General features: G+C 35.8%; 1 protein-coding gene across 6 annotated transcripts in view; it reads left to right on the top strand.

The window, feature by feature from the left end:
* Nucleotides 1-1069: 1069 nt before the first annotated feature.
* LOC131044098 (dnaJ protein ERDJ7) overlaps nt 1070-11144 on the top strand; it is a 178166-nt gene continuing 168091 nt past the window's right edge. For 2 of the 6 annotated variants that reach the window (XM_057977381.2, XM_057977366.2), the window contains exons 1-3: nt 1071-1308; nt 1377-1439; nt 1534-1600. In XM_057977381.2, coding sequence (XP_057833364.1) covers nt 1205-1308; nt 1377-1439; nt 1534-1600 — 234 coding nt within the window. In that variant the 5' untranslated portion in view covers nt 1071-1204. Of the gene's footprint in view, nt 1309-1376; nt 1440-1533; nt 1601-11144 lie in introns of all 6 variants that reach the window. The other 4 variants (XM_057977375.2, XM_057977357.2, XM_057977353.2 and 1 more) reach the window with 4 other exon arrangements.

Here is an 11144-nt window from a genome sequence, read left to right as displayed (position 1 = left end):
AACAAAGAATGTTAGAATTAACTTGCAACACAACATATTAGAAATGAAAGAAAAAGTCTAAGTAGAAGAGGGAGGATAAATCCTTGAAATCCTAAAAAACTTGCACTACACAAATCAAACCACCTACAAAAATAAAATGATAGAAAATAAGAAGATTAACTAGAATGTGGAAACACGAGAACCATAATGAAGATGCAACAATGTTTATTATAGATATCTCCAAATAACTTGTGGGTATTCTGTGTCTTCATGTAGATACAACATAGTAGAGTGCGAGTGAAAATATGTAGTAATGCGAACAATCTAAATGCAATGTAGAGTGTCTTTTATATTAAATTATATATTAAAAACAATTAAGATAATATAATAGACCATCATGAATATATAATCCACTTTTTACAATTTTTTTTTTTAAACACAAAAAATAATTATAAAGCCAAAACATGATTAATCCTGAACAAATGACTTTGCATGATTTGAATATTTTATAAGTAGAAAACCCATTGCCTCTATTTCATATAAACTAACCCAAAAAGATCATTATAAAATAATAATAATAATAATAATAATAATAATAATAATAATAATAAAGTAATACAAATTTAAACTTGTGGTATCTTTGGCACATCTTTCATGTGTATTTATTCATTTGCTTTGCTATATAGTTTTCTACCATTTTTTAAGGGTAATTGATTAATTAGTTTTAATATTTCAAATATAATAATATTTCATTGAGAATATAAGACAATTATGACACAAAAATAGTTAACCTAAAATTTTCTTAAGATTATTTATTATAAATTTAAACCTTAGGTATCATGGAGTACTCCAAGATCTATTTGTAAGGTCTCACAGATTCTTAAACTAAAAAATTGTCATATGATTAATTAAAATCTCTTCTTAAAAAATAACACACTTACTTTTTAAAATTACATATTTGAATGTGGGTAAAAATGATGATCAATTTTTTTTTTATTATTTATAAATTGAATATGTTAAACAATAATTCAAAAGACCACCCCTTAAAATAATTGTAAATAAATTTTAGGGAGCCAGCTTTAGGTAATAAGTGAAGCAGCTATGGAGACCTATGTTGAAAACATATAATAATATTAAATGTGCGATAGAGATGATTGAATACTAAAAATATTAGGGCTATCGGCCATGGATTTACTGTTTTGGTATTAGGAAGCATTAGGGAGCGATGACAATGACATGGTGGCTCTGTGTCCTTGTTTTCTGCGCTTTCATTGTTCCACACACTTCCGCCATTTATTGTGAGGAAGACGATTGTTACGATCTTCTCGGGTGTGTATGGTATTGTTTTTATTTTCTCACATATATGTGTAAAACAACTAATTCGCAATGCAACGCAGGGTTACACAGTTCGCGGGTAGTGCAGAAATCAAGAAGGCGTATTACAAGCTTTCTCTTAAATAGTACGGACAAATTATATCTTCATCCTCACCATCGATGCTGTTATTGCGGATGCTTCAAATTTAAATATGTAATTTTATGAATACGAATGTGCAGCCATCCTGACAAGAATCCCGATCCAGAAGCCAGGAAACTTTTTGTCAAAATAGCAAATGCGTACGAGGTATGTAGCTTTTTCCAAGGAATGATTATAAAGCCACTGAATATCGAAAAGTAATGGGAAAACATAAATACAAATAGAGAGAGTTCTGCTCTGGCTATCAGTATGCTCAGTGTACAATTTAGTGTTCATTGGTCGGTCCCTCTCGTATCTTAACACCGCTTCTCTGTGAACTTTTCTCAGTTACACTTATTTATTTTGCATTTTTAAATATGGCATTTGCTCGCCAGGCCTCCTGTGTTGGGAATGTGAAGCCCAACAGACACACGACTGTTCGACTTCTCCAGACTCTTCAATTCGTATCTGATATGTTTATATAATGGCTGTGTGCAGCCCATGTATTTAGGGTGATTGATTAATAGAAGTTATTCCCTGCTTTGAGTGTGGATGTAGGCATATTTGCCAAACCACGATAAATCGTGTGTTGTCTTTTCTTATTTCTTTTCTGTTTCTGTTATTGTTTTCTCTGCTCTTTCTAATCTTTACAATTAGTATCAGAGCCATGTTGGCTTGAACAGAGATGGAGGAAGAAGGAGAAGGTAAAACTTACAACTTCTATGGCATTTTTACGTTCCATGTAAAACTATGCTTCAAGCGCCGCGTACATTGGTGGGATGGCTGGAAGAAAGAGGGGGACTCAGTTGAAGAGAGAATCCAGCGAAGGAAAAGGATGTTGGGATTCTTATTTGCTCTCCCCTTGAGCCAGCCTTGGCACTTATTGGCCAAACTGTTAATGACCGGGAAGTTGTTGGCATTCATGTGGTGAAGGTTGAACGCCATGATAGTCCCTGTATAGACGTTAGAATTTCTAAGCTGAAAGATGTTGAAAAAGTGGTTGTTGTTGAAGAGGATGAACTCAAGAGATTGTGGGAGGAAGAGTGTATGCCATTGGAGACCCAAGCTGAATCTGCTGTTGACTCCCAGGATGAGGAGGGTGCAGATTGGAGTGAGGTAGCCGGGCAAGGAGGCCTGGGAGAAATTTTGGCTTCAGAGAGCTATGCGGATGGCATGGCCTTGGCAAAAATAAAGAGGCACTCCCATAATGATGACAACCTTTGTGCAAATAATTTCATAGAAGCCTATGAGTCTATGGATTTAGATGACATAGTAAATGATAAAAGTCAATTTTCTGGTTTGAAGCGAAAGCGACCATTGACAGGAGCAGAGGACAATGGGCATCGCTCCAAGCGGTTTCAGGTGTCACATGGAGTGAATGAAAATGTTATTGTTTTCTCTGCTCTTTCTAATGCTAGTGGCGGTCAGAATGCCTTCCAAACGCACTTGGAAGTTTGTCTTGAAGTAGATTCTCATACTTCGCTGTTGTTTTGCCTCATGATGCAATGGTATGAAAATTACAAGTTTCGTTGTATATTATGTCAGCTGTCGGAGCAATCCTTGTTTGCCCGGGTTAAGCGTTTCTGGAACCCCATGGCATAAAGCTCATTGGGGTGAGGAATCTTACTAAAGGTTTTTTCTGTTCTTCCTTAGTGACCTCTAGCAGTTCAGTATGCTTCTTACAGGTTCAACAGCGGGTTGATGAGAAATAGCCTCTTGGTTTTATCTCCGTGGACCCGAGATTGCAAGGTCTTAGAGCAAGGTTCCCCTAAAGTCGTAGTGCAGGTCGAACTTCATCCAACTTAATGATCACGATTCACTTTATTTGTCACAAGCATGAGAAATTCTTCCCAACACTGCCTCACTGTTGTATTTGTGTGGAGTTGGACCTCACCTTAGATCTTAAGGAATCTATAGAGATTCAAGCAGGTGGTTTGTGTTTTACACAAAAAATCATGTATATTAATTTACTGAATACCTGCCTTCATTGTCAATTCCCTATTCATAATATTAGGGAGTGTTCGCTAAGCACCTTCGAAGCTTGAGGTGGAAGCCTTGCCTGCTCTAGTAAAAGAGTTTGGCTGGACTAATGTGGGTAGTACAAAACAAGATGTGACAAAGCAAACTAAACCCAATGAACCTTTGGCTAAAAACCAACAATACATGAAGAAGAATAATTAAGTCATTTTATTCAAGAGTCCTCTTCGCTCTTAACTATTATTCTCTGCTGTCAATGTCTGTTAGGACTTATACTGCGAGTTTCAATGATCTAGGTGCTCTTGAAGCTCATCTAGCGACGAGGATATGCCAAGGGAATATTTCAATGATAAACATCGCTTGGGGATTATATTTTGCCAAATCAATGTTCCCTTTTAGAGAATAAACGTGTGGGACTTATAGACAATGATGTCCATATTGAGCTTTGTGAAAGGAAGCAATGGTGTGGAGTACACTTCCTACACTAAACTTTGAGGGTAGGTATGTGCAAAATTAAATAGTCTTATAGTTATAGAAAAGAATACATGAAAGATTATATCATAACAAGATGATTTACGTGCAGAAAATCCTTTCAAGAGAAAAAAAGTGCACTCCAAATCAAAATCAATTGCATTATTCAACAACTATGAGGTCACAATACAAGTCTCAAGCTATGCCTTTACAAGAGTATTGCTAGCATTTGGATTTTGGAGCAATTTTGGTAGCATAATACTACCTACAAATCAGTTATATAAACCATACATAGATCCAATTTAAGAACCCAATAAATAGGAGATTAAATACATGAAACCATAAATGATAAACCACAAACCATCGTTCAATACCACGACCCAAATATGCCACCCATATCCAAGGCTCAAATTCTAGTGTCCCCTCCATGATGAGTCAACATGCTAAAATAGTATATGCTCTTACATCGTTGTAATGTTCAATAATTGCATCATAATCCTCTCCTCAAATTGGGTGTTCTAGTTTGGTGTGATGTCCCCTTTTGGGATATTCTTAAATTTTGTCCTAAAACTAGAATTCCAAATAAAAATAAGAAATGTAATATATTTAGAATTTAAATCTACCAATCGAAATGCCCTTTAAGAAAACTCCTGGTCTAGGTCCTGCACACAATAATAGTCACTAGAAATTGACATTAAACCATAAGCCAAGATAACATCTATATTGACTAAGCATTAGTATGCATCATGATATCATATAAACATTATTCATATTAAAATCCAATTAAGGCAATAGCTATCCTAATATGGATTCTTATAATAATCTCATTAGGAATTTGTTGAAACATTTGCAAACCACAATCTCAAGGTTGGTTGCCCTCGTATTGCGAGAGCGTGGAAGGTGGGTCACCCTTCCATCCCTTAGTTCACCTTGTAGGCTGGCCCAAGAGCATGGAAGGCTGGTCTTCCATTCCACCTCCTAGCCCATGAGCATGGAAGGTTGACCGTCCATTCCAACTCAGATTGGCGTACTTGATAAGAGGATGAAGGCCGGTGTTCCTTCACCTCTCATGATCTCGGAAGGCTGGTCATCCTTCCTATTTGCAATCTGTCTTTCTACATTCAAAATGGATTACTAGACTCAATCTATTATCACATATTTATAATAAGAGAAGCATTTAGATTACTTACAAAGATCTATAATTTTTGCAAGTATCACTATGACATGAACACATTAATTTACTCTATTCACAAAATTTATCTTTTAATCTATTTGCTGCTATTAAATATTTATTTCTGCTCTCAGTTCAGTTTTGATTCCCTAATTCCTTTTTATACTTGTTATTTTATCATTCAATTTACTTGATACTCCTCCCGAATGTTTTATTCTCCCTTTTATATGCTTGATGGAGAGGAAGTCACACCTCTTCATTGAGACTATTGCCTTTGCAAAGGATGTACACCTTCATAAACTAAGTGCTGCCTTCTTTTGTTAATTAAATTCTTAATAGAATCACAGCTCATGACATTTTCTTGTTTAATATTAATCGACCCCATCTTGTTAACTTTAATTCCTTTGCCTAGGGTATAGATCATAGGTTGCAATCAAGGCTGTGATACTTAGTCTGGCGGGGGCATGACACTTAGTTAATATTAATCAAACACAAAAAATGAATTGCTGCCCTTTTATTCCCTTTGCCTCAGTTTAGAGGCAGCGATTTAAGATGTTTACTGCTGTGAATCAAGTCGGAGGCATAACATTTGGTGTCATAATCACTTGTAAAAAAGTCTATGATGTTGGAGTTGACGAGTGAACTCCTACAACACCCCAAAGATTATTCAAAATCAAAACACCCTATCACGTAATTAAAAGAAACTGATTTGCTCTGACCCTTGAGATTTAATTAGATGCAAAAAGATAATGATTATACTATACAATAAATCCTTGATAAAGGATAAAGATTAAATTCTCGTAGAAATCCTAGGTAAGGATATAAATAGATCCAATGATATGAGATACAAAAAAAAAAAAACACATGATGCAAGAAAGCTTAACTATGCTAGTGTGAAAAGGGACATAATAATAAGTAATTAGGTGATTTACCATTTTCATTCTAACACCTCCCCTTAAGTGCAATTTAGGGAGTATGATAAAATGCAAGGATGCATTGATGATGGATGATGGATGCATGGATGGGTCTTGGTTTCAAGGCTTGATGAATACCCATGTACAAAAATAAATCTCTCACAATAGGAGAAAAGGAAAAAAAGAAAGAAAAATAACTCCTTTTCAAAAGAGAGAAAAATATAAACTAAAACGTACATGTGATGGATGAAAGGAGGACTCAACATGATGTCCTAAGTATTGCTTCTTATGCAAACGTATAATGCATATACCTCTAATATAAGAGAATAGATGAGACTATGAATTTCCCATAAAGAAGTAGCTCTTGTCTCAATGATAATAGCCCGAAGATGTCATGCCCCTGCTAGAAATTTCAGTCTTAATAAAAAATCTAGGTGAGGCAATAACATTAATGCAATTCATTGTAAGAGGCCGACCAGTATTAAAGAAATTAAAATGAAAACAAATAATTTAAAGGACTGACTAGAATTAGAAGAGATTAAATAGCAATTTATTTTAATGGAGCCGACATAGTTTCATTAAGGAATGGTTACTTGGCAGCGACCAACATCAAATTAAATTAAAATTAAAATTAAAGCAAGAGGCAGCGCTTGATATTGTGGAGGTGCAACTTTTGCAAAGGCTCCGGCTGGGTGAAGAGGTGTGACCTCTTTCACTAGAAGATATAAAAAGGAGGATATCTCATTTAGGGAAGGAAATCAATCCAAATAGGAAATCTGGACATCAATGCAGACATTCATGGAGCAACTACAAAATTCAAATATTAAGGAAATTGAGACATAAGATATCTATTTGGAATAAATATTGATTGCAGAAAATAATAGTTTTCAGAAATCAAATTGAAGAATAATTGTAGGATATAAATCAAATATTGTAGAAATTAAGTTGTTGCAGCTTTTGTGAGTATATCTATCAATTCATTAAGAGGTCTTAAATTAATAATAGTATAGCAGATTCCTCGAGAAATCATGTCGTGGATTTGTGAGGTGTCTTGCAAATAGGAATGACGACTAGCCTTCCGAGTTCATGAGAGGTGAAGGAAGATTGGCCTTCATGCTCTTATCTAGTATGCTACCCTGAGATGGAATGAAAGGTCAACTTTCCATGGTCGTGGGCGAGGATGTGGAATGAAAGATCGACCTTCCATGCTCTTGGGCTTGATCAAGGAGGACACCAGCCTCCAAGGTGGACTAAGGTATGGAAGGGTGGCCCACCTTCGATGCTCTCGCAATACAAGGACGACTAATTTTGATATTGTAGTTTGCAAGCATCTCCAAGAGATTTATGATGTGATTTGCTATGAGGAATATGCTATGATATATTGATTCTAATATTATTGATGTTTTCATTTATTAACCTAGATATTATGACGTTTTTATGTATGGATTTGAATATTATCTTGATTTCATGTTATCTAATAGTACTAATATTAGTTTTTTAGCATGGAACCATGGGGATGCGTTTCCCCCAAAATTTTAGCTATTTCGGGTTTGGGGACATCCTTGGGACATGAGGATGGGGAGGAGATGTCCTAGGAACATTATGCAAAGGACAACTAGTACCCACACAAAAATGAGGACATACCAAGGCCATGGACAAATAAAAACTCAAGGCAGGATGAAAATCGATACCTGACATGTTGGTCATCAAAGACATCAATCCACCAGAAAAGCAAATCTGAGCAACACAATACTTGTAGCCATACCATACAAGACCAACATTATCTCAACCAGTATGCCTTCATGAAAACACAAACAACCAAGAAGTGACCATTGTGGACAAGGAACATGTTACAAATGCAAATCAACAGGGCCATATGCACAATACCTTCATTGCAAACATGATAGGCCTTTACAAAATGAATAAGATTATCCACTCCAATCGCAATAACCACAAGTATGCCAACCAACCCTAAATAAATGCATTCTGGAGCATACTCTCGAAGATGCATTATTCTTTGAAATTTCAAGAACATGGCCATTGCACACCACTAAAAATTAAGGCCTAGACAATTTCACCTATGCCACAAAAGCCATGAGAACAAAAGGAAGTTGCCGCAACATAGGACATGCCTATAACAACATATGTAGGCAAGCATTGCATGTAGAAAATTTCATTACAACATGGAGAACAAAGATAACCACTAGAATATATTGCCTTTGTGATGAAAATAACATCATGAGGAATACATGCGGAATCAATAACAAGAAAGAACAAACGACAGGAGTCACAATAAGGCAACAAAGAAGACTGCATCATAAAATAAGACACCACATAACCAAAGGAGCAAGGGCAACTTAACAACTATCGAAATAACACCATAAGTGAAGGATAACACACTTATAGAAGTTGTGGTGAATTAACACTCAAATAATGACGTGAACTTGTGGTGAATTGTCATGCCCCGTCAAAATAAGAATAAAAGGGCCTTAGTAACTTGTTAATAATTTTTGGGACCCACCTTCAGCCTGTCAGTAATTGCCCACCAATTAAATATTTAATGAGAACCAATTTACTTTCTCCTTAAGTGGATGCGATTATGAAAACATGTCATCAGCATGTGTCAGGTTTTGTTCCCTTAAACTTGCATCAAACAAAATAATACTACTTCAGATCTAGGAAGACGTAGGAGCAGCGACATTCAAAGGGGATTAATGAATACAAGAGCTATGATTTGGAAGTAGTGACTTATGTTATTAAACATTGTAAGGGCAGTGAATACATCCTGTAAGACAGCACTTAGTTAAGAATCTATTGACATCGATTGGTGGTTAATATGTTAAATAATTAATATTTGCAAACATAAAAAAAGCAGCAATATATATATATATATATATATATATATATATATATATATATATATATATATAATAGATGTGATTAGTTTAATTATAGTTAAGTTAATGAACAGTGATGTCCCTAAGATAATCGCTTATCTTGGAATAGATATGTCCTAAGGAATACATCCCTTCATAAAAAGAAAGAAGGGAAGATATAAGGACAAGATAGTTGGAGAAAATGAGGAAGGATGGAAGGCATCCAAATCTGATATTTCTTAAGACATTAATCCTAAGGCAATCCGTCTGATTATTACAGTGGGGTATGGATTTTCTGTGCAAACACATTAAGTGCTGTGACACTGTTTATACATCTATTTCTGCATATCAATATCTATATACATTATTACTGCATACTTGTGATTTATGATGCAATGCCTTGTGATTGCTTATTCATATATAAATCAGTAAATAGAAATCTGATTAATTATATGCTGCAGGAGGTTTATTATATGTCAAATATATTCGTGCATATGTTCTCAATGTCTACGAGTATATTTGCACATATTCTGAGTATTTCCAGCCATGATAGAGGGAGAGAGGATTACAAGTAGGGGAACGTTGTTGGGGTTATCTTCTAGGTACGCCACCACCTCTTGGTATAAGATCGGGGAGTCCCATGAGGCCAAAGGGGTACAGAGAGTACTGCCTTTGGGCCTATGAAGGATAGACTTTTAGGGCACTCTATTGTGATGGCCCTCATGCTCTTTATCACGGTGAATGGATCCATTAATCATTAGATGTAGGATAGGGATGACAATATTAAGGGGAACGGTTATAGGATACCTCACTTGGTATCCCACCTCATATGGATGGCATGATCCACATGAGGCCAAGGGGGGATAAGGTCCGCCCTTGGGCCTAGGGTAGAGGGTCTCTACGACACCCTATCTAGTCAACCTATTCTATGATTGAACTTTGTCAGGCATATTTTAATCTTGTTATTAGGACCATGCTTTATATACGTGTGATTGGTGTTTCCTAATTAATAGATCTATTTAATGAATTATGATTGTGTATTTCCTAACTTACTTGCAAGGTTTCAATCAAAGTGACAGGTATCTCTAACCCCTACCCCACTTCAATTAGGGCAAAATCTGGGTATTTATAGAAGTTGTGGTGAATTAACACTCAAAACATGACTTGAACTTGTAGTGAATTAACACACAAAATATGACTTGCTATAGTCGTTTAGGTAAATACAAGATACTAGAACAAATACAAGCACTGGATTTGATCAAGAATTTTGGACGTAGGGCAAAGACCTCATTGTGTAGAAGATTGAAATTGTGAACTACTCACAGTTGGAATTGTTTGACCTAGTGTTAGTTCTTACTCTTCTCCAATACTTGTTTGAAATAAGAATGGCCCTTGGCATTTATGTATGGATTTTCAAGTACTCAAGAAAATCACAATCAAGGACAAGTTCCACATTTTTGTTATTGATGAATTGCGTTGGGCACATTTCCTTTCCGAAATAGATCTTTGCATTGGATATCACTAGATATGCCTGGTTGAAGAGGATAGTCCTTAGATTACCTTTCACATGTGTGATGAGCACTATGAATTTTTTGTTATGCCATTTAGTCTTCTTGATGCCCCCTCTACATTCCAAAATCTAATGGACACGATTTCTCAACAATTCTTCCCAAAATTTATTTTGGTCTTCTCTAATGACATTTTTGTTTATGTTAGATCTTGTGAAGGGCACCTTGTCCACTTGGGTCAAACCCTTCAATTCCTTTTCAAGAGTATTTTGTGTGCAAAGTGTTTTGTGTGCTCTTTTGGCCAAGTAGAGGTCAAATATCTCAAACATATAGACACCACTAATGGAGATAAGGTCAACCTTGCCAAAATTTAAGACATGAAGAATTGGCCCAAGCCCAAAACTCTCAAAAGTCTTGGGGGATTCTTGGGCTTCATTGGTTATTATAGGAAAATTGTCAAAGTATAAAATAAATTTGCTGCTCCACTGACCGCCCTCTTATGGAAAAATGCCTTCATGTGGTTGCAAGTGACAGAACAAGGTGTCAAGATTTTCAAGCATGCTATTTGCACTGAGACAAGGTTTGAACCACTCGACATTTCAAAACCTTTTATCATTGAAAGTGATGCTTTTGGTAGTGGCATTGGTGCCATCTTAATGTGGACGGATGCCCACTTGCTTTTACTAGATAGGCATTGGCTGGTAAAAATCTTGCCAAATCCACTAATGAGATAGTAATGCTAGCCATTCTTCATGCTGTAAGTGGAGGTCCAAAATTGATCATTATAGCCTCAAG

This window comes from Cryptomeria japonica, chromosome 6 (assembly GCF_030272615.1).
Source record: "Cryptomeria japonica chromosome 6, Sugi_1.0, whole genome shotgun sequence".
In the NCBI taxonomy this organism is placed as follows: Eukaryota; Viridiplantae; Streptophyta; class Pinopsida; order Cupressales; family Cupressaceae; genus Cryptomeria; species Cryptomeria japonica.
This window is presented reverse-complemented; position numbering and strand designations above follow the sequence as displayed.